We start from the raw sequence: 26,413 nt of genomic DNA, 5'->3' as shown, positions 1-26,413 counted from the left end.
ATACATTAATTATATGAACCTAATATCGATATATTGATAAATATATAAATAAAATAATAATAATAATAATAATAATAATAATAATAATAATAATATATGTATGTCCCAGATAAAAACAAAAGGTTTTTTTAATTAAAACATCAATTGCGCAACGCAACAAAAAAAATATATTTGATAGCTATTAATAAGAATTTTTCTTTCTTTTTTTTTCTTTTCTTTCTTTAAAAAAAAAAAAAAGAAAAAAAAAAAAACTGAAAGTTAGTATGCATTCGAATGATTTTACCAAGATAATTAAAGTTAGGCTATGAAGGAGAATTTGATAGAAAACTTTGGTTTGATTTTTGATTAAAACTCGTTTAAATTTTGTTATTAACATGATAGAAATAGAAGTAAGAGTTAAATAAAAGAACGTGCTTTGAAATCGTTTCTTTTAACTCTCTTCTTATCCCCTTCTTATCCCACGATTTCTTCGACCTGCCGTTATCACTTTCTATCTTTGTCAGGAACTTTTACTTCCGCTCGTACATATACATATTAATAACTCTCAAGAATTCTAATGCAATATGTGTTCTCATTTAAAACAGAATGACGATCGTTTTTTTTCTTTTTTTTCTTTTTTTCTTTTTTTTCTTTTTTTCTTTTTTTTTTTTTTTTTTTATCAGAAAATTAACAAAAATTTTTTTTCTAATTATTTGTTACTTTAATAGTAATACAAAAGTTGTTAAGTTTAGTAAATAATTTTTTTTTCATATGTATATATATATATATAAGAAAATAATAAATTTGTATACTGTTATTTAATATTTAATTAATATAATTTATATCGATATTAATAATTTTGTTTTTTAATTTTGATAAGGTCTTTAGAATTCTTTTTTTTTCTTTTCTTTTCTTTTCTTTTCTTTTTAATAAAAATAATTTATCCTCGAAATTAGATATATGAATATAATATACAATTCTTTAAAAGAATACATTAGTATAATTATTGATTAATATTATAATTGATAATAATAATCTTAATTATGGCAACAATTTCTTTTTCAATTTTGATAAAATCTCTTATGGGAATTCTTTTTCTCTAAGAAAAAAGGATTAGTTTTTATCTCGCTTTAATATGTCACATTTTAAAGGAAACTTTATGTTACGTTAATTAGCAGATCGTTCAAAAAAAAAAAAAAAAAAAAAAATAAATAAATAAATAAATAAAAATAAACAGAAAATACGTTTTATAAATACGATCAAGATCGACGGGAAACGATCGAGATTTAGATCTTTCTTTATTCGCTATATAAAACTACCAAAAAAAAAAGGAAAAAAAATTCGGCACTCGTTTTAACAACTAACCTTGGTCATTCTTACGGCATCAGAGAAATCGGTTATTGCATGTTAAGTGTTAAGTTTCCGCACGTGAGTCATAAATTGCCAGGTAAGTATATCTCTGCGTCATACCATTTTCGGAGGAATGAATACGGGCATCAAAAAGAAATAAGACGACGAGCTTATAATATCATATGCGAGTTGAAAAACAGCGTTGCGAAGTTGGCAAAGTCGTTACGGTCTAACATATATGTCGCTTGGTTTTAATTACCAACGTCATGAACGCTTTCTATGTGTTTCGTGAAAAGCCAGAGTATATGCGAGCTGGCATCGCGCACCAGGCAACGTTATCACACTGTTAATAAGTCTGTAAATTCTTCTCTCAACATGCAATTTCACCATAAGAACGGAATCTTTATTTTTCTTCTCTCTCTTTTCTTTTTTTTTTTTTTTTTTCTTTCTTTCCAAGAAAATTCAAGATCGTTAAAAGTACTACGAAATAAAAGTTAACAAATGAAATTAATTTATTCGTCGTTAACTTTTCTTCTTTTTTCTTTTTTTTTTTTTTTTTTTTTTTTTTTGTTTATTTATTTTTATTTTAAGTAACACATTTTCTACAATTTAATATAATTTCAGTAAACGAAACGAGTTTGTTCCTTTGATAGTATAAAAAAAAAAAAAAAAAAAAAAAAAAATTATAACAGATGGTAAGGGAAAACATAATGGGGAAAGTGTAACATATGGTTTTGTGAATGGTGCTAACTATATAGCGTATGATTTTCTACAACGTTTGATATTATTATTATTATTATTATTATTATTATTATTATTATTATTATTATTATTATTATTATTATTATTATTATTATTATTATTATTATTATTATTATTATTATTATTATTATTATTATTATTATTATTATTATTATTATTATTATTATTATTATTATTATTATTATTATTTTATTATTATTATTATTATTATTATTATTATTATTATTATTATTATAGAATGAGTGTACTTATTTTAATAATTATAATTGTGTGGTATTTTTTTAAACGGAAGAAATAAAAAAGAAAAAAAAAAGTAAAAAGATAATTTTCCTGCATCGGCCGGGAATCGAACCCGGGCCGCCCGCGTGGCAGGCGAGCATTCTACCACTGAACCACCGATGCTGATGTTGAATACTGATCTAAATAATTGTTATTAGATGGGAAAAAATAATTGATATACATATATATATATATATATATTTATGATTTAAATAATTTATTAAATTAATATCGAAAGAAGTTCGTTGATCTTCCATTTCTTACATTTCTTATATTTCTTATATTATTCGTTATCTTCCGTTATTTTCCAGTCAAAGATTATAATAAAATGGCGTTATTTAATTTGATAAGTAATTTCATATGGAATGTATGAAAAATAGTAAAATAATTTGCGGACAAACAGCTAAGCCCCGAAGAGGTTTAGCTGACCATTTTTCTCCTCTTTCTTCGTTTCTTTCTCTTTGTTGCATCGGAACCACAAAAGTGCAACGTCCGACCTTGAACCATAGTCATCGCGCGAAGCTAACGCTCGATTCCTTATCTCTTTTTCCTCTACGCCTTGAAACACGATCGTACCGGTAGCTTGTTTGCCAATCGATGAATCCAAAGGATTAGAACTATCATATATTTTAAACAAAGTTACTTTTTCGTCCGACTCATGGAATCGTTATTCTTTTTTTTTTTTTTTTTTTTTCTTTCTTTTTTCTTTCGTTCTTTATATATTTTTTTTTTCTTTTTCCATGCACTAAACGAATTAAGCGAATTCTTGGAGATGATGACGAGGTGAATCATGAAAGAAAAAAAGAATGACGGTGCATTACATGTTTAATGATGACTCGAATGTTCCGTTCATCCGTACCGATGACAAATCACTTTGGCTTCGTCTTAACTTGCATCCTGTCGGCCATATTTTTTATTTTACAGAAATACGTCTCCTTGAAAATCTTTAGTAAAAACAATTAGGAATATTACTGTGATTCTTTACATTAAAATAATTCGAAATGATAGAATTGCATTTTATTCTGTATCTATAAAATGTTGCTTTTTTTTCTTTTTTTCTTTTTTTTTTTTTTTTTATACCTTTTTTTTCTTGTCTATTCTTTTCCTCGAAGGTTAAGTCTGTATGCGCGTTAGTAAGTACATAACCTATACGTAACATAACGGATGTAGACCGTTATTATCTTCTGTTTCTATGTACTTACTTACGTAGGACAATCGTATTGACGTAAGATAAAAATATTTCAAATAAAGTGCGATTATTATCAACATTTTTAGCTTATTAATCGATACGGTTAGTTCATTTTTTTTCTTTCTTCTCTTCTTTTTTTTAACATTTCAAGGTCAACTTAATTTTCTATTCTATTTTTAAAGTAATGGATTAAAATATCTGATCGATAAAACAAATAAAAAAAAAAAGATACAGAGTATCCATAAGAAAAATCAAAGATCGAGTCGTTGAACTAAAAAAAAAAAAGGAAAAAAAAAAGATATAGGGTGTCCATAAAAAAAAAAAAGAATTAAAAGTCATCGAATTTTGAATTTAATCGAAAATCGAATATTTTATTTTGTATTCGCTCTTAGAACACTTCGACACTTAAACAAAAAATTTTTTTAATACACGTACATGCATATATATATATATATATATATATATATGGATTTTCTTTTCTACTTTTTCTAACAACAAAGATAGTATAATATTCAACTGACCTTTGATTTATAATCATATATGTATAAATTAAATGTATGTGTAAGTTAAATGTATGTATGTATGTATGTATGCATTGTATGGATTTAATGTATATGTATATACGTATGTATAATCAGGTTAAAGTGAAATTTATGAATAGCAAGTGAATGTATATAAATCATCGATTTACAGATTTTCTTTTCTTTTCTTTTTTTTTCATTTTTTTTTTCTTTTTTTTTTCCTTTTTCCTTTTTATACCGATGGAAAATCCGTCCTTTTTTTCAAGCTCCCGCACGAACAAAGGATCCCCAAAGGCATCGAAGCGTGAGCGACACTCACGCGCCCGCGCGCGCATGCAACACACACACATACACAAATACAAAATGCGCACGCATACACACGCATACGGAGAGATACAGAGAGAAATGTCGGTCCATAATCCGTAGCAGATAACTCCGGACGGAGACGAATCTTCAGAAAAGTGGCGGTGGGGTGGGGGAAGGGTAGTAGGGAGGGGTAGGGCAGGTAGCAGTCGAGTCCGATATCCGGTTTGCCATGGAGCGAGTAAAGTCAATGCACCTGGCCCCTCTCGTTGTTCGAACCGATCCTCAAGTCTTTCTTTTCTTTTTTTTCTCCCTCTCTCTCTCTCTCTCTTTATCCCTCCTTCTTTTTCCCTTTTCTTTTTCTTTCTCTCTTTCTCTTTCTTCCTTTTTCCTTTTTCCTTTTTTCCCCTTACGCAAACCGTTCCGCAGCCGGCGGCCGCTTTTCTCCCTCTTTTTTACTTTGGCATTGAATACGAAAAAAAAACTGACTTTTGTGCCGGTGACACTTGTTGTTAGAAAATCGTTTCTTTCTGTTTTTTTTTCTTTTTTTTTTTTTTTTCTTTTTCTTTTTTCCTTCTTTCATTTAAACCTCTACGATACCTCTCTATGTCCGACATCGAATTTCTTTTTTTGATCTTTCTAAGGTAACTCATCTATTTTTTCTTGTTTCTCTCTCTCTCTCTCTCTCCCTCTCTCTCTCTCTCTCTTTGTCTCTTTGTCTCTTTGTCTCTGTCTCTATCTATCTATATATCTATTTTTATCTCTCTCTTAAGTTAACAAAAATATTAGAATTATACTTTACGTGTAATTAATAATTATTAAGATATCGTATAATTTATATTTGGGAAGCATTAACTTTTGAAATATGAGATAGAGAGAATGAATTTTTTGGTAGAAAAAAAAAAAAAACTATGTTTAACAAATGTATGAGTATACGTTAATGCGTTATATTTAAAGAGTTACTTTATAAATAATTAATTAATTCTTCGATCTATATTTCGAAATACGATTTGAAAATTTTGCATAACCAACACACCTAAGTATGTGAGACACACATGTATATATATAGACATATAAATATTTAGATCTTTTTTATCTCTCTTTCTCTGTGTGCATGTATGTATGTGTGTGTGTGTGTCCTTTGTGTGTATTCGTGTGCATGTTTTACGACACTAAAATTTTTTACCTTTTTCTACGGAAGGAAGAATGAGTCACGTTGAAGGATGATCACGAGCGTATTCTCGAATCCTCTTCCTGAACATCGTTGCAGCATCGATCCGCGGTCCCTGAAAGGAAATGGCCGTGAACCTTATAAAGAGACATGGTCGAATCCTTCGATATGCTATGTTTTCATGCTCCTTTTATTAACAATGGCTATGATTTATTTATTCGTTATATATCAAAACAAATTTTTAATGTTACTTTTACTTTATCAGTCGAAAGAAAAGAGATAGAAAAATAAAGGATGAATGAGAGGATACAAGAAATAATCGTTTGTATCCCAACTAAATATATATCTTATTTATTGTATATACAATATATATAATATCCTCTGTGTGTGTCCTCTTTCTCTCTCTCCTCCTCTCTCTGTGTGTGTTATATGCATTTAGGATGTCCCACACAACTGTACAACTGTGAACAAGCTGTGTATTCTAAACTATTGTAAATAGATGAAAATGTTTTATTTTTCTCTCTTTTTTTTCTCTGATACATTACGATTTAAATATCGTCATCCGAATTAATATCACGTTTGACGTAATCATTCAATCACCGATTCAATCGCAATTTATCATTGAAGCCTAGATATTCACCATTTTTTATTTTCCATTAGTATTGATCATTGGTATTGTATGACAGTATTCTCACTTCTCTATTGTTAAATAGAAAATTGTTATCATCGACTGAATCTTTCACTATTTCTTTTTCTTCGTCGATTCTTTTTTTTTTCTTTCTTTCTCTTTTTTTTTTTGTTTCTTTTTTTTGAACCATTTTAACCAATATTCTCATCATTTCTCATCATCTTTCGTTGACTACTATCATGACCAATCCATTTCTTAATGGTATAGTTTGATCTATATATAGAAAAAAAGATTAAGCTATTAAATCGTAAAATAATAAATTTTTAATCAAGTTTTTATTTATATCTTCATAATGTGTAATTTTTCCCCAAAAACTGGCATCTTATTGTTATACCATTTCTTTATAATGAGAGGAGTTTGTTTATAATAAAAGAGTTTATTCTTCAAATGACAGATAATGAATATTATCGTTTTCTTTTTTTACTTGTTCCATTAGTTCAATTAACAAGAAAATGTATTATTATTATAGTATTATTATTAAATAATATATATAATAGTAATATACATTATATTTAATAATCATTATTATTATATTTATTATTATTATTATTATTATTATTATTATTATTATTATTATTATTATTATTATTATTAAATGTTCGTGTAATAATAATTGTCTCTTTTTTTTTTCATTGCGTTTATATAATCATTTGTTTGAGTAATATAATATAGTTTCGTGATATTCATACATACGTACTTATAATGATACCATATCTAGAATTTTTGATAATATTAACGTTTCTTTTCCTTATTTGTTCTGTAATATTCGACAGTAAAATGGGAAAAATTTTAAAGCGCTGCAGAAAAAAATGTGAAATGAAAAAAGAAAAGAAATGAAAAATATTAGCGTATGAATTTTTGATTCATAGCGTGATTATTAGCGTATGAATTTTGATAATCGTATGAATTTTTTTTTTTTTAATAGTGATATTGAACATTGATCTTCATTGAAGATAAAAAAAAAAGGGAAATATCTACAACGAAAAGAAAAGAAGCTTCGTGAAAATTTAAGAACATTTCCAAAAACATTTGTTGGAAGACTGTTCCATGAAGAAAAAAAAAAAAAAAAAAAAAAAGGAACATCTTTCAACTTATTCGAGAAAAAGTGCATCTTCTTCGTTAACCTATCTATTAATATAAATGTAAATAGTTTTACTATTACTTTACTCGTAACAGACAGAATATATTTATCTATCTTTTAATACTTTGAAATATTTTCGTTGAAAAGGACGATTTTTTCCCATGAAAGTTGAAAAAAGGAAAAAGAGAAAAGAAAAAATGTAAAATGCCGTTATTTTTCATAAAAATAAAATTTTCGAAAAATCCAACAGACATATTTAAATGAACAAGAGGACACATTTAATAAACAGTTAGCGCATGTATTTTATTCTTTTAATTTAATAACACATTATTATTCATTTATATATATACATATATATATATATATATATATATATATATATATTTATTTATTTATTTATTCATTTTAACTGATACTGTAAAAATTATCATAAGGTCGTGAAATAATCATTTTCTTTTTTTTCATTCATTCGTTTAGAACAATGTCCGATATTCATTCATTCCATTAAAAATATTTTTCCCCAATTCCAATATCATTTTTGAATTGGAAATATGAGAAAGGAACTTTCGTTCTTCGTTTATCAATGTCTATGATCTCTCATAAAATTCTAATCGAATCATCGATAATATGAACAATGCGAAACGATCATTTATATCGTCAGAATTCGAGAAACACGACGATATGAACTTAAATGGCGAATACCGAAGTTCGGTGGTGAGTTGAGGTTCGATGAAAAGAGGTGAGGTTAGGTGAAGAGAAGTGAAGGTGGTTAGGGGAAAGTAGTGGAGGTGGTGATGTGGAGATGATGGTGGAGGTGGGATAGTGAAGGTGGTGGAAGTAGTGGAAGAGGTGGAAATGGTGGTGAAGAGAAAGGAGAAGGAAGCCGTGAGAATTGACGCAACTGTGCATCGCGTTCCAGACTTTTCGCGTTCGTGCACAAAGGGGAATCACTTATTCATAGAAAGCCAGCGGACGTAGCTACGCGCAGGAAAATTGTTGTTCGTTCTTGTCAGTAAAACGGCCAACTTGGTAGAAAGAGAAAGAGAGAGAATACTCCCGCCTTTAGCCTCTCCACTCTCCTCACCTTCCAGTCACCCCCGCTCTCTCTCCCCCACTTGCGCCCTCTCTTCCGTTGCGAACAAAACAACGCGAAACTCCACCGTAATTGCGTGTGGTAGGAGGGTACACTACAGTGTGGTGTTTTCTTTTTCTCTCTTTTTTTCTTTTTCCTCTTTTTTTCTTTTTCTTTTCCCTTTTTTTTTCTTTTCTTTTCTTTTCTTTTCCTTTTCTTTTTTTTTGTTCGACAAATAATTAATAAACAAAGTTTTTAAAGAGTACTTTAACAATCGATCAAGGTTCTAGTTTTTCTTTATACGTTATAGAGCCATAGGAGACGGCTATCTTGAAGAGAAAAAATAAGAAAAATGTTTCTTTCGAAGTAAAATGAGATCGAAGTAATTTTGTAAATTTTCATTTCGACGATTTAATAATGGCACCGAGACAATGTAGATATATTTAATTATTTGTAATTAATTTATAGGCGTTAAAGTATTCATAATAAAATTCGATCGTTTATTATGACGGATTGGTTTTTTTTTTTTTTTAAGGATATATTATACTTACAATTAATTATAATATAACTTTATAAGTAATGATATATATTAATAATGACGTATATTAATTTACGAAGGTTATTGTAATTTTTTATTCTATATTATAGTATACTATATTATAATATATTATATAGTATATTTAATATTAATCTATATTATAATTATAACAAGTAATAGTATAATTATCTATGGTATAATAATGTAGTCTATTAGAGTATAGTATAGAAAATTATTATAAATCTCGCAGAGTAAAATTACAATTTTCTCCATGGTATTATTATACATGTAATATAACTATACTGCACTTTCGTATTATATGATTTCTTTATAGATCTAAAAAAAAAAAAAAATAGAAAAAAAAAATAGAAAACAAATCGATTACAAAGGATTACAAATTTTACATTTACTCGTTATATTCATTAACGTGTATTTAATTAATAGTATCGGACAAGAATCTCTCATCGGATTTCCATCGAGTAATATTTTCATTACGTTTGAAGGTGAATTGCTTCAGATAGGTCACGCTTTTTTAATCAAAAACATATCTCTCTTCGAGCTCTAATTGGATCTATTTTATTTCTCTTTTCCTTCCATTTTCTTTCTTTTTCTATTGTTGTTGTTGTTATTATTCATCATCATTATTATTAATATTAATATTAATATTAATATTATTATTATTATTATTATTATTATTATTATTATTATTATTATTATTATTATTATTATTATTATTAATATAATAATATAAATGAAATATCTAGATATAATAATAATAATAATAATATATTATTATTATTATTATTATTATTATTATTATTATTATTATTATTATTATTATTATCATTTTTATTATTATTATCATTATTATTATTTTCTTCGCTGAGCATTGTGGCTCAGCGAACTCTTATCCCCATTATCGTGGTGTACTCTCTCCTCTGGCTCCTTCATTCTCATTGAACTTAGCCTGGTTGGATGAGTTATCGATAAATAGATTAAGTTTGATGGAAGACGAAGGAAACGAGGAGAATCTCATTTGGATCGGGGTTCGTCGAAGGGTGCCAAATGTCATTCTAGATTTCCTTTTTCCCTCGTACTCTCACCAATTTTCCTCTCGTTATGTGTGCGTGTGTGTGTGTGTGTGTCGCATGTTTGCGTGTTTGTCGTTCGATCGCATGCGTTTGTATTTTCCTTTTCTAATTTTCAAATATAACAAGATCATAAATAGTACTAATTAGAACTTGTAAAATTATTATCACGTACACGAAAGTTCACTCATGCGAATATTACTTTACAGATAATATTATGGTTTGTAAATTAACTTTATTATTGTATTCGATATTTTTTAATACGTCACAATCAAGGTTACAATTATTGTTTTATTTCGTTTTGTTTTGTTTTTCCTTTTTCTTTTTCTTTTTTTTCTTCGATTACATAGATCTGATTTGTCTGAGTATTAAGTAACTTAAAAAAAAAAAAAACGAAAGTTTGGGTGATCTTCTTTTGTTTTCTTTTTCTTTTTTCTTCTTTTTACGATTACAAAAGAATTTTGAAAGAAAAAAGGAAAAAAAAAAAAGAAATTTTTTCAAAACTATAGTTATTTCAGAATAATTAATTTTGGATTATCAAAAATCAATATAGAAGAATTAATTTGTCGTTCCATGTTCGATGTATCATCATTCCATTTTTTTTTTTTTTTAGAAATATTTTTCTTCGAGAAAGAAAAATAATGTTCTTTTTTTTTTTTCTATAATATATATACGTAATCAGAATTGATTATTCAGATTTTTATTAACTCGTAATATAATTAACTCGTAATATAATTTTCTCTTTTAATTTCCAATTTTTCTCATTAAATCGTAATCAGAATTAATTTCTTTTTTATCAAAATGTTTAAAAAAAAATGATAAAAATCTTGTGTATGAATTTGTATGAATTATTTTGATAATGAGACAAGTCAAAATGGCGTTTCCTTATGGATATCAATGAAAACGGTATTTGCCATTAAACGTAAGTCCGTTACCAAGGGCTTTCCCCCTTTGAGAAGAGAGACACAAGCTTTCTATAATGAGATGCCACAGGAAGTAACGTCATAGACACTACTAGTCTGTGGATTTAATTCAATAGGAAAACTGGTAATTAAGTCATTTGATATAATAGAAGAGTCCCACGGTAAACTTCTCATTGAATTCATCGGTATGTTCGCCCGTAGCTTTGCGATTTTCCAATGTCGTTCCCTTTTTTCTTTTTTTTTTTATTTCTATTTTTTATTTTTATTTTTTAATTTTTTTTTTTTTTTTTTTTTTACAACATACAATACAACGAAAAATAAAAGGTAGAAGAAAGTCATTAATAATAAGTCTATCTCGCGCGAAAGAAAAATAATCTTTTCGTTGTCTGTTAGTTGTCTTATATATATATAAAAACTTTTATTTTGGAACAATACATTTTCATAACTTTTTTAGAATTGAAATTTTGTTTCAATAATTCTTTCTTTTTTTTTTTTATCATTTAATTATTATATCACGCACGTGTTCTTCTCCCGGCTTATTAACATTTACCATATAGAGAAAACGAAAAAGAGATATAATAAATTCTCAGACTTCTCCTCATTAAAGAATTCTTTGCTTTTAATTGGCGAACGTATGAACGTGCAATAAAAATGTAAAAGAGCAATCAATCAAGATAGTTCTTCATTCATCTCTCGGTTTTATCTATATCGAGCCTTATATGCCGCATGAGATAATTTGAGGTCATTAAAAAAAAAAAAAAAAAAAGGAATAAGAAAAAGAAATAAATAAATAAATAAAAAAAAAAAAAAAAAAGGTTTCATCATGAAAGTCTCGGCTAACGAAGATGGTTAAATGAGCGAAGAGCAAATCATTTTTTAATCATTATTTTTTTTTTTCTTTTTTTCTTTCTTTTTCTTTTTTGTTTATTTTATTATTATTATTATTTATTAATGTTATTTAATAAAAGATCTTATATATATATATATATATATATATATATATATATATATATATATATATATGTATATTATCACAGTCATAACAGTAAAGATAATAAAACGTTGCCGCCTTCGACGCTTAAAAATAAATAGAAGAAAAAAAATACAATATCAATCATTTCGAAGAGATCGAACCTACTCTAATAAATCGTTCGCCACTTTTAAAGAAAAAAAAAATATATATATATTTTTTTTTATTTTTTCTTTTTTTTTTTTTTGTGAAACAAAAAGGAATTAAAAAGAAGAAGAAAAAAAATAATAACGATCAAAAAAAAATAAAAAAAAGAAAAAAAGAAAAAAATATAAAGAAAAATCGACAAAAAATATTGGTACGTTTAAACCGTATGGGGGGAAAAAAGGAAGGATGATTTTTTTTAAATGTTGTTAGAAAATGTAGTCTTAGGCTCAGAACTATAAGCCTATTCGCATTAACGCGCCCCAAGTAGAGAGAATTCGCGTTGGCTGTGAATCGTTTAGTACATCTCTGAAGCCAGTGAGGATCGATACGGTTGCCATGGTAACCCCTAGGCTCTCCTCTATACCTTCCGAACGGATACAGGGATACATCTCAATACGAGGCTCTCCTCGATTCTTCTCGCAGTATCCGTTGTGTTTTCTTTCTTCTTTCTTCTACACTTTTCTTCTTCTTTTTCTACTTCTTCTTCTTTACATTTTTATTTTTTTTTTCTTCTTTTCCTTTCTCTTTTCCTTTTTTCCTTCCTTTGTCATCTCATTTGTGAACTCTAATTTATCATTTTATTATCTTTTCATTATATTTTTTTCTTCTCTTACATTTTCTTTCTCTCTCTCTCTCTCTCTCTCCCCCCACTTTCTCTGTCTTTATTTGTATCTGTCTATCCATTTGTCTGTCTTTCTGTCTGTTTGTCTGTTTACTTGTATGTCCGTCTGTTTGTCCGTCTATCTGTCTTTCTCTACAAGTAAGCAGTTTTATGTTTCAAGAAATTCTTTTAATGATATTTAGGAATGATGTAAATACGATTAAAATGTTTACATATACTAAATACATACAAGTATGTATATATCTCTATGTGTATATGTATATGTCTATGTGTGTATGTATATGTGTGTATAAAGTGTACCTAAAATGCGAGATTATATATTTTCTTTACAAATAATTCTTTTTTGTTAATTTCTTATTTATTTATTTATATTTTGTTTATTTATTTCCTTTTAATGAATCCTATAAATGGATAATAGTGTTCAATTAGATCGAACGATAGATAATATGTGAATTTTATATTTAAATAATTTTCTTTTTCTACCTTTTTTTTACTTTTTTTTTTTCTTCCTTTTTTTTCTCCTTTCTTTTTCAAATTTCAATATTATTGATCATGCTATACTATTATATATAAACAGTATATAATATTAAATCGTTAATATTAGAATTTTCAATATTGTTTTACTATTTATATATATATATATATATATATATATATATATTTTTTTTTTTTATTTTTTATTATTTAAAATTATAACATTACTTATTGGCCAATCTGATACTATCTTATTATATATAAACAATATATATGATATTATATTTATGATTTTGATATTTTCAGTATTTCATATACGTAAATAACCAATACTATTTTTATTAAAAATTATGATATTACTTATTGATTTTAATTTAACGCTAAACTATTATGTTTATATATAAATAATATTTTTTATATTATAATATTTATATATATATAATATTATATATATATATTTATATGTATATTATTTTTAATGAAAATGTCGACATTAATTATTGATTAATATAATACTATATAATTTTTATTAAGTTTATATATATGAATCTGAAAAAGAAAGGAAAAAAAAAAGAAGAAAGAAAAAAGTAAAAAAAAAATCTTAGAATACAAAATCGATCGTGAGAGATACGTCCAACTTATTTTTAATTCCAATTTATTTTTAATTCTTCATTTTCATTGAAACATTATATTTCTCTCTTGAATGTGATCTTTTTTCGTTTTTTTTTTCTTCTTTTCTTTTTTTTTTTTCTTTTTTTTTTTTTTCTATACCGATCGAAAAAATCACCAACCAAAAATATCGTCGCACTAATACGGCCGAGATATATAAAAGTGGCTTTCACGTCATCCGTCCCATAAGGGAAATATCCATGATGGTATTCCAAGCCGAAGGGCAATATCGACATTCTGAAAAAGAATAAGCGATCGAGGCGAACCGATGGAATTCAATTACAGGGCGTGACAGGTGCGACAGCTGATCTCGATCCCTTCGTGGTCCTTTCTTTTTTTTCTCTCTCCTTCTCTCTCTCTCTCTTTCCTTCTTTCCTTCTCTTTTTTCTTCTTTTTTCTTATTTTTTTTTTTTTTTCTTTTTTTACTTTTCAAGATCACTTGAAACGAAGGAATCGAGTTTCAGTAACTTCTAGAGGACCAAGTGCTAGAGTATATACAATTAACTTTCCAAAAAGTAAATACAATTTGATATGTCTCTCTCTTTCTCTCTCTTTTTTTCTTTTTTTTTTTTCTTTCCTTCTCTCTTTCATTCTTTTCTTTTTTTTTTTCTTCCCTTCTTTCTTTTTCCTCTGTCTCGCTACCCTTATTTTATCGTTGATGATCGATAGATTCGAGAGAGAAGAAGAAAAAAAAAAAAAAGAAAAATTATTTCCAAGTAAAAGTACTTACTTAGAAAGATGTAGAAAAGATGTCGTCATTCGTTCTGTCTCGTTCGTCGGCCATTACGATATGAATTCCGGACAAAGGATCTTTTCGTCTTCTATTAGAAGATGAATTCTACACGCTGGTTTCCAAGGGAATCTTTAAGGAGAATATATGACACTGACTTTCTATACGTTTTTATCTCTGATTTATTATTTTTCATTATATTAATTTTTTTGCTTTTCTTTTTTCTTCTTTTTTTTTTTTTTTTTTTTTTTTTTTTTTTTTTTTTTTTTTTTTTTTGGGGAAAATATTCTTTCCATTTTATATATTTATTTGTTTATCTTTTATCTTTTTTCTTTTTTTTTTCTTTTTGATATTTACTAATAATTATAAAAAATAAAAAAAAAACGAAAAAAAAGTTTCATTTAATTGCCTGTAACAAAATTTCTTTCGTTTTTAGAAAAAAAAAAAGAAAAAATTGATACACGAAACGTAAATGTTATATGCAATATTACGTAGTATAGTATAATTATATTATAGAGTAAAAATTTTATAATATAATGCACTAAAATGCTATAATAATATATTATATTCTCTGAAATTATAATACAGAGAGTTATTAATTTTGTATATTATGATATACTATTATTTATATAATTTTTCTATAGCAACAATAAGTATAGTACAATTACACTTACACTAAATAGAGAAAGAATATAACTTTTACTACACTTATTAAAAATAATACTATAATACTTTAGTTTAATATACTATTACTAACATAGTTAGATATGTTATACTGAGTATAATAATAATAATATTATTATTATTATTATTATTATTATTATTATTATTATTATTATTATTATTAAACATTATATATAACCATAACTTTAATATAAAAGAAATATGAAAAACATTCGATATGAAGTAATAATTAATTTTGTTACAACAATTAAAACTTATAAAATACAAAATATATATACACACACACACATACACACGCACGCATGCACGCACACACATATGTACATATGTATGTAATATGATTTCAAAAGTATATGGCAGTTGTAAAAAGTTAAAAATAATTATATGATAAACGTGCGAAACTTGTCGGTAGATCCAATAAATAATATCTTATATTCCGGTTACTATATTCGTGACTCTAATTATAGTTATAATTGAAATGTAATTGATAAAAGGAACTGTTAGTGATGATCTCATATAATGGATCAATCGATAAATATTAACTCTTTTATTATTTTCACGCATATATGAATACAATACATTGTTATGTTTCTTAAAGTTAAAAAAATTATTCTCAGGAAATTCGATGAAATGATAGGAAATATTTAATTCGAGAAAATAAATGTACGATCGAAAATTGACAAAATTCGATTGGAGAGAAGAAATGTTTCTATGAAATTCTCTTTAGAAAGATTATGATTTCTTTTTCTTTTTTTTTTTTTTTTTTTTTTTTTTACCGATCTGCCAATTAATTACTGCAAGGAAATAGGAAAGATTGCCAAGAGCCAAACCTACCTGATGTTTCATTTCGATCGAATAAGAAAAGAGAAGGGTAGGAAGACGAAGAAAAAAAAAAGAAAAAATAAAAGAAGAGACGAGCTGATGGAAAATGCTGACTAAGTCTTTCTCTATGTCTCTCTCTTCTCTCTCTCTCTCTCTTTCTCTCCCTCTCTCTCTCTCTCTCTCTCGTCCTGTCTAATCTCCTTCGGACAAGCGCCTAAATCTTCTTCTTCGTTTTACTTCATCACTGAGAACTCCCTTTTGCTATCTCGTCGTATTGTATTATGTAATTATAGTGAAAACAAATAATGACAAATTGTGCCAAAAAAATTATATTTCTTTTTTCCACCTTTTTTCACTTGTCTTATGTAAAATTCACCGATACTTAATCGATGTTATTGAGTGTTTATAGAATATATATATATATATGAGATTTGACATGCTTAAAAAATATTATGAATTTCGTTTAGGAATAAAAAAAAAAAAAAAAGAAAAAAAAACCATCATTTCGAGTGAAAGATCAGTTTATTCACAAAGTGCTATCCACTGGATTATATATACTGAGTGTCAAATAAGTATGAGACCAAATTTATTACTTACGTATTACTAAGATCAAATCGATGAATAGAGTTCATATAAATTTATATCTTTTAAAAGAATATATCTTTTCGATAAAGCATTTTTGAACATAAGTTTATATGCACTTTTTTTTTTTTTCATTTATGCGACCACAGTAATACGTAGTATAAATTTTGGTTCCATACTTGTTGGACATCCTGTATATATATATATATATATATATATATATATATATATATATATATATATTTTTGTATTCTGTTTTATAATAATGAAACTGCAAATAACTGTCTAATAAAATATATACTTTTATATCTTTTTGATCTATTAATTCTGAAATTCTCTGTAAGAACGTTATTCGTTTAACAAGCTTTTTATTATTTCTTTTGAGAGAGAGAGAGAGAGAGTGTGTGTGTGTGTGAAAGAGAAACAAAGCAGTCGTTATTTTATCCATGTTGTGAAAGTTTTATGGCACCGATGCTGAATGAAGTTCTATGTATATGGCATGCGCAGCCTGTATTTTAAGTTTCCCTTTAACCCTTCCTCTCCTCCACCATCCCCCCCCCAGCCCACAGCACACAGAGTCTCAACTACTTCTTTTTCGAATAAAGTAAACTTGACTAAATTACATTGAAACTCTTAAAGTTTCACTCGGGATCGATTATCCTTCTTCCAATGGATTTTGTAAACGTATAAACTTCTGTTATTTCGAATTAAAAAGAAAAAGAAAAAAGAAGAAGAAGATGAAGAAAAAAAAGTTCTTTCATGATTAAAATATGACGAATTACTTTTCATACGAATATTTAATCCCAAATCGAGAATAGTCTTATACCTGTCGCAATTCTTTTTTTTATTAATGTAAGGACAAAAAAAGAAAATTTATTTCTGTCGGATAGTGTAGGATTATATAGTTACCATGGAAACAATGTAACTTCTTTATTATACACGAGAATAATAATACTGACGATAATAATAATAATAATAATAATAATAATAATAATAATAATAATAATATAGATTGGGCGTACATTTTTTAAATCAATTAGTAATTATTTTTGACAAAGTAAATGTGCACTTTTAGCATCCAATCGATAATTTCCTTTCAAGGATGGCTAGGACGATATAAAAAACGAAAACTTTTGTGATTTCTCATCGATAAACTTTTTCTTCTTTTTTTTTTTTTTTTATTTTTATCTTTTTTATTATTTTTTTTTTTTTTTATTATATATATATATATATATATATATATATATATATATACGCGTATTATACTGAGTGTCTCATTTCAAATGATACGATCAAATATCTCTGATCCTATTGATTTAATGAACACATGTTCGAAATAAAATTTGGATTAGATTTAGGAAGATGAAATATAATATAATATTTATTGCAGCTATTTCATTGGAAATTACTTTTTTCAAGATGTGGAAGTCATAAGAATTTTTTTTCTGTTTTCCAAATGGAAATCGATATTATAAGTCTATTAAAAGTTAGTGGAAAATATCAATGCAAATCCAACGAATACCTATCTACGTTCTGTACACATTTTATCGATATTACATCGTTTTAGGGCATCTTGAATTTTAATAAACCGTATAATCGCAATAATGCGATAAATTTTTCCCATAAGCTTTTACTGTCTGTCATATAATCGATAAATTCGTTAATAAATTTTTATTTCTTTTTTTTTACTCGTTCTTATTTATTTATTTATTTATTTATTTGTATATACACTTTTAATATCACTGTAATTGTTTTAAGCGTAAAACAACCACTTAAAACCATTCATAAACTACATTATCGCGATTAACCAGTTCATTAAACCTCAAAGCGATATAATTCGATGAAATATCGATGAAAAGAAGATACACACTTGATTTGTATCGATATACTTTGCAAACTTTTATTCGACTTAAGGTATTGATTTCCGTTTAATAATAAAAAAAAAAAAAAATTGTTATAACTATCGTATCTTGACTACGATTCATATCAATGAAAATAATGGAAATAAATGTAAATAAAATATTAAAATTTCCCCTTAAAAATCTAATAACTTTTATTCAAAACATTTTTTTATAACAAAGGATATTTGTTTGTTCATACAAATAGAATCGGAAATATTTAACTGTATCGTTTTAAATAAGACACCATATATATATATATATATATATATATATATAAAACTTTTATATATATATATATATATATATATATATATATGTATATATATATATATATTCGTATGATGAAAGGAAAAAAAAAAGTAAAGAAAGAAAAAGGAAAAAAGAAGAAAGAATGAAAGAAAAGTTGTACAAATTCTTCTAGGAAAATTAATGATATATCTTTTTGAATTCGAAGAAAATTTTCATGGTCCCTCATAGATAAACCGATCCCATCAATCTTCGTATAGTTGACGTAGTAGGTGGATCCAATTGGATCGTTCAACCAAGACGTTACCGAAATCCCTGAAATTCATACGAGTATCTATTATAGATCTATACAGAGAGAATCGAAATGAAATATTAAAACGTAGCGTATATTTTTCGAATGATTTTATTGTTCATCAATCATTTGACGATACGAATGAGAAAGTCGTTTAAATCCAACGATAATATTATTATTTATTAAAATATAGAAAATAATTTCATTATTGACTATAATTATAATTTTCTTATGGGTTATAAATTGATATGGTTTTACAAACGTTATCTAGTTAATCATTTATAGTCATTAATTTACAAATGTTATCAATATTTGAAATTAATTTTTCTTTTTTCTTTTTCTTTTTCTTTTTTCAAAATATCATTTGATGTATATTCGATATAATAATTTACATATATATATATATATATATATATATATTTTGTTTATTCGTAGTATTTATTTATGTTTTTATTTTTAACAATAAAGAAAATTATTAAACAATAATTATTAATTATAGATATATTCATGTTATTAGATCCAATTTAATTGCATTATTCAAAATTTATTATTTGATGGTTCCTCGACTCATAGTAATTAATTTATACATTTTATAGTATTATCGATCATCCATGACCATTGTGAAAGTCTATCCGTTAATTTATTAAAATGATTCATATTTCGGTTCAGGTGATATCATATATAAAATGAATTGAATTTTTCATCAGAAAGAAATGTATTTACGCGTTGGTATTTTTATTTAAATGGGAAAAAAAAAAAAAATAAAATTATAGCAATTAAAAATCTATGTAAGAATATATAGTATTTCATCAGTAATGTTCACGAGTTTAACACGATTTCGTAATAAATTAATAATATACATTTATATTTGACTGTGCGTAATTTTATTCGAATCAATGTTATAATATTACAAACCAGAAATAGTATGTATGTGTGCGTGTGTGTCTGTATATATATATATATTTTTTTCTCTCTTTGTCTTCCGCATTTTTCTGTTTCTGTTTCTTTTTCTTTTTTTTTTATTTAATCTTCAGATTTTATTTTAATATTTCCTAGCAGGTAGGCATAACTTCATAACAATTTATTTCTTTAATTAATCCGTATTTATTTTATCAGTATTAATATAATATAAATTGATAATAATAAACGAAGAAAATAGAATTAAATAGATTGGAAGAAATTTATAAGAAACAATGATCTAAAATAAATTGTGAATACGTTTGTTGACATTTTAAAAATGTGAAAGTAAATGGAAGCAAAAAAAAAATATTCTTCGGCAAAGCACATTAATGTTCGTTGGACAAAAAATTTATAATATGGATGAATGAAAAAAAAATGAAAATAAAAAGAAGAAAAAGAAAAAAGAAGAAGAAGAAGAAGAAAGAAAAACAGAATTTTTACGCTTTCTATTTTTTTTTTCTTTTCCTTTTTTAAAGAATGAAAAGGAGGGAAAAAAATTGAAATTACAATTTCTCTCCTCTCTCTCTCTCTTTCTCTTTTTCTCTTTCTCTTTTTCTCTTTCTCTTTCCCTCTTTCTTTAGAGTGTACCTTCTCATTCGTCGGCTTGCTTTCTGCAATGCAAACTGGCCGCTATATCGATCGGCTCGACGAGGTCGGTGAACGAACCCTTGCGCTTTGTGAAATTCATTTTCCATTTCCTCATCCCCTTTTCACAGTGAGAAGCGTTTTTAAAATTTGTTGTCGCTACAAATCAAGCGGGGGAAAAGAGCCCGCAGATTTATCTATATCTTCATGCATCTGTACATGGCAACCAGTCCAATCGTCAGAGATTTTTAAATGGCGCGAAATTTTTAAAAACGTAAAACCATGTTGCGCGATCCGTTAGCAAACGGATGTTTAATAACAAAAAATTATATATATATATATATATTTTTTTTTTTTTACGTTTCGTGTACGAATTTGAAATATTCAATCTAACGAGAAATCGTTTAATATTTACATACAATTATTTTTAAAAATAAACTTTCGAAAATTTTTTTTTCTTTTTAATAAAACTTCTACAATTGTTTTTCGAAAGTAAAACTTTTAACAATATATTTTTAATAATAACAATATATTTTTTTAAATATAACAAAATTATTATTACTATTATTATTATTATTATTATTATTATTATTATTGTTATTTTTATTTTTATTATTATTATTATTTTTATTTTGTTTTTTAATTGAAAGAAATAATCAAATAATACGAAAAGTACTTTGTTATCATAATGAAAAAGAGATATTAATTAATTTGAGTAAATTTGATTTAATTAAGAAGGAAAAAAAAATTGCAAGATATATAAAATAGAAATCTTGGCATTATCGATAACGTAGAGAGAAAGCGCGGTAAAATATCGTGTTTGATTTAAGACTTTAAACGAAAGAACCGAGTATGTTTCCGATTCGACGCTTTGTCTAAACCTTTACCCCCCACCCACCCCCCACTCCTTTATCATATCGCGCCATGTTCGCTCTAGAACGCCATCTCTACGCTCGCGGGAAATAGCGCATAAAAGGTAAAAATGTGCGGAACAACATTTTTGGTGCGAACCTTGAACGATAAAAAAAATAAAACATATTGGGATTTAACCGAGCTAAAAGTGATTACTCAGTAACTTTCGATAATGAAAACACGGGTAGAAACTAATATATATATATATATATATTCTTTTTTTTTACGAAGAAAGATTTTATCTTTTTCTTTTTTTTTTCTTTATTTTTTTTTTTTTTTTTTTTTTTTTTTTTAGATTAAAAATAAATTAGAATGACCCATTTGTATTTATTTTGTTAGTATCTTTTTTTTTTCTTTTTTTTTTCTTTTTTCCTTTTTTAGATTAAAAATAAAATAGTACTATTATTAATATTTATTTTGTCGATATCTTTTTCCTTATTTCTTTTTTTCCAAAAACGTTTCATTTTTTAAGCTAAAAATAAAATAGTATACTATATAATTTTACATAATATATAATATAATATTATATTAATTATTATTAATATATATCTATATATATATATTGATAAAATATATAATAATAATATATGTTATAATGTTAATATTAATGTATATAATAATAATACATATAATAATGAAAATGTAATAATTTAAAAATGATTATTTTGATTTAATACGATCGATCATGGATTATAATTTACTCGTCTTATGATTTAAATAAAATAGAAATAAAATTTGTCATTTTGCAATCCTTCACAACCTTCACCGTTAATATCGTAATATTTGTAGGTAAAAGGAAACTCGACTTTGAAAATAAATCTTTACGTAGGAACGTAGGGAAGCGTAGAAACACATAACGAAGGAAGATTCATGCGCGTTTACGCAAATACGAAGTTATTAATCTCAGGGCTTTCGAGGAAAATAAGGGTTGGAGAATTTCGACGGAGATCCCCTCCGTGATTCATTGGGGCTGATGCAAATTTCCGCGAATTATAGTAGAAGGAAACGAAGCTCGACCGTCTGTGGAAAGTAACATCCCGGATAATCATTTTATTTGATGAATCAAGTGCATTCCTTCAAGTTCAAACATTAAATGTTCCTTATGCATTTAAAATTATAAGATAATTATATGAAATATTAGAAAAAAATTCTCTTCTTACAAATTATAATGCATATATTAATATTATAATATATATTATTATATATTTTATCTTTATATATATATATCATAATAATGATATTATATATATTATTATTATTATTATTATATATAATTGTTTTACGTTACAACATTATTTTTATGCTTAAGCTTGTTAATATTAATAAAGAATAAAAAATAAAAGAATACATAAAAAGAATAATTAAAGGAAAAAAATTGTAAAATTAATAATAAATAATGTAACGATTTAAATAATTAAAATAAGAATAACGCGATACTTATGATATTTTTCTAATCAAAATAATCGTCATATTATGCCAATTAACGTAATTTATACTTCAATAGATTAATATAGAACAAATGCAATTTCGATGTCGATGCACTTTTACTAATGAAAATCTCAATTGCTGTCTTTATAAACGAGGGGTTAGAACGGGAGTACGAAAGGAGGAAGGGGATGTTTATCATGTATCAGGTTCCTATATTAATGAAATATTTGTTCATCATGAAATATTTCTTGGTTACGACTTTTAACATTCGAAAACGAGAAACAATGATAACGTGACGACAGTAACGAACATGGTAATTAATATCGTTCATTAACATTATCAAATAACATCGAGATATTGTTACATAGACCTCCCATATATACGTATGTATATGTATATTATCATAAATGAGATCATAAATGATGATAACCATTTTTTTTCTTCTTTTTTCTTCTCAGCCATTATTTCTTATATCTATATATATTTTTATTGATAATTTACAATAATATTATATATAAATTCATATGTGTGTGCGTGTGTGTGTATTTTTCTTATAATACACTATCTATGATCACATTAATATTAATCAATTGTTTAGGAAAATTCTATAATCTTACATAATTTTATATTTTTCTTTGATTAGATTACTTAATTTTATCGAATTACTATATCTATTATTAAAAATTATAGAATACATATTATTTCGATAATATCATTTAATATTAGAATATATATATATATATTTTTATATTTTTATTTATATAATAATCTATATTATATTGTCTATTCACTTTGCAATATCTGTTCGCATAAGTGTTTAGATAATTAACCAGATTTTATAAGGGATTATAAAAGATTAATAAACCCCTTTTTGAAGTTCTTCACAAATTTAAAATAATATTTCATACAGCATCTTCCATTAGAGCGAGCAAAATATCTGTAGTAATATCTGTAATATCTGTTAAAGTATAATAATAATAATTATAATAATAATAGTAATAATAATAATAATAATAATAATAATAATAATAATAATAATAATAATGATAATAATAATACAAAAGCAATGAAATAGTGGATAGGAGGAAAACACATTCTACGCATTTACTTTGACCGCCCGGAGAACCCTGTTAATAGCATGCTATCATCCCCAATTTAACATATCTCACAAGATTTCATTTATTTTTTTTCTCTCTTTTTGTTTTATATATATATATATATATATATATATATACATATCTTAATATATATATATATATAATATATATAATATATATGATAATATAATAAAATATATATATATAAATATATATATATATTTTGACACTAAATAATTGCTTGATTTAGATAATTTGTATATTGTATATATTATATATATTTATCTTACCAATGTAGATAATTATTATATATATATATATATATATATATATATATATATATATATATATATATATATATAATGGTACAAATAATTAATTAATTTTATATATATTAATTTATATATATTTAATATATATTTCATGTACATATATATGTGTGTGTGTGTGTGTGTGTGTGCAATTTTCTTGTTAACGTTTTTTTTTAAATAACGATATGACTTTTAATTTTCAGATGATTCACAAGTGCCGACATTATGCGAACTATCGGCACGATGCGTTGCATCTCACATACCCTTCGAGTTGGTCGAACACGTTTATCCACCTGTGCCGGAACAATTGCAGCTGAGGATAGCTTTCTGGAGTTTTCCCGATAACGAGGAAGACATAAGACTCTATTCTTGCCTTGCAAATGGCAGTGCGGATGAATTTCAACGTGGCGAACAACTATTTCGTTCGAGAAGCGTCAAGAATCCTCTGCAAATAGGTAAAACATCATATACATTATATAAGGGAAAAGTTGTCCTACATTTTTTTTTTTCATTAGAAAATACAATAAGATTACGTGGAGATTATATTTATTATTTATATAAATATTATGTGTATTATTTTATTATGATATTTTATTATTAAAATACTGTGATAAAATAATATATATTTATGCAGAGTGCCACAATGACAAAATTTTTTTTTTATAATTTTATAATGACAAAATTGAAAATGAGTTTTCAAATCTACTGATTATTATTTCTAAAAGTTCAAAAAATATACAGTATTCTTTTGGAGTAAAAATTATTGATTCTGTACAAATGACAACTGTTTAAAATCCTTGGAATATAACGCATTCCAATTTATGAATATTAATGAACATTATGAATATTATGAACATTGATGATCTTAATAAAAAATATGAAAATGTATTATCTCTTGTAACTTAAGAAATGAATGAAACTTTTATAATACAAGTACAATACAATAAAGTACCAATTATTCTGTATGGATAATAAAAATATGTTCGCACACACATAAATGTATTACGTATAATAATATATTATAATTTTTATATAGGTTTTCATCTCAGCGCCAGCGTAAATCCGCAAATGATGTCAGCAACGTCTGGTGTCGCTAGATCTCAATTCAATGTAGCAGTAACTTTCGATCGTCGAAAGATCACATCGTGCAATTGTACTTGCTCCTCAAAGGCTTATTGGTGTGCACACGTAGTTGCTGTTTGTCTTCATAGAATACATATGGTAAATATATATATGTATATATATAGTCTTATTTATTCTTTTTCTCCTTTGTTTTGTATTTTTTTTTTTTTTTGTACATATTTACTATTTCGAAAATATTAAAATTACGATCGAAAAACTTATTGGAAAATAATTTTTCAGCCGACACAAGTTTGCCTAAGAGCACCAGTGAGCGAATCCCTGTCGCGATTGCATCGAGATCAATTGCAAAAATTTGCTCAATATCTTATAAGCGAATTGCCACAACAAATTCTTCCCACTGCTCAATTACTCTTGGACGAATTGTTGTCAGCCCAACCGAATGCCATCAATAGTTATTGTGGTGCTCCTGATCCTACGGCAGGTGCTTCCGCGCACGATCAAACATCTTGGTATCTGGACGAGAAAACGTTGCACGATAACATTAAGAAAATTCTTATCAAGTTCTGTGTACCAGCGCCTATTGTGTTCAGGTGAATTTTATTTTCGTTACAGATAACGTATTAATCAAATAAATGTTATAATTTTATAGATAATACATATTTATATGTTGATGCTATGTTGTAATTTTTTTTTTCTTTTTCTTTTTGAAGTGAATATATCGATATTAAAACTGAATTTTTAATATTGTATTGAGGATTGACCGATCAATAAATAGTACCAAAATTGTTACTATTTTATTTGTTAATAAAAAATATTTATTTTTTATATATATGTAATATTGGATTCTCCGTGAAGTTCGTGCCGATTAACAATTAAATCAGTTGTATTAAAGTA

At 25.8% G+C, this 26,413-nt stretch overlaps 1 protein-coding gene and 1 non-coding gene across 5 annotated transcripts in view; one reads left to right on the top strand and one right to left on the bottom strand.

The window, feature by feature from the left end:
• Window positions 1-26,413, top strand: part of Dora (zinc finger SWIM domain-containing dorado) — a 41,442-nt gene that overhangs the window by 5,704 nt on the left and 9,325 nt on the right. For all 4 annotated transcript variants that reach the window (XM_035867636.2, XM_085662040.1, XM_085662041.1 and 1 more), the window contains exons 2-4: window positions 24,640-24,891; window positions 25,473-25,657; window positions 25,799-26,109. In XM_035867636.2, coding sequence (XP_035723529.1) covers window positions 24,640-24,891; window positions 25,473-25,657; window positions 25,799-26,109 — 748 coding nt within the window. The remainder of the gene's footprint in view (window positions 1-24,639; window positions 24,892-25,472; window positions 25,658-25,798; window positions 26,110-26,413) is intronic.
• Window positions 2,423-2,493, bottom strand: TRNAG-GCC (transfer RNA glycine (anticodon GCC)). The gene has a single exon. It is a non-coding gene; the product is annotated as a tRNA-Gly (tRNA).

Source organism: Vespa mandarinia, chromosome 16 (assembly GCF_050613455.1).
Source record: "Vespa mandarinia isolate Hongniang chromosome 16, ASM5061345v1, whole genome shotgun sequence".
Lineage (NCBI taxonomy): Eukaryota > Metazoa > Arthropoda > Insecta > Hymenoptera > Vespidae > Vespa > Vespa mandarinia.
This window is presented reverse-complemented; position numbering and strand designations above follow the sequence as displayed.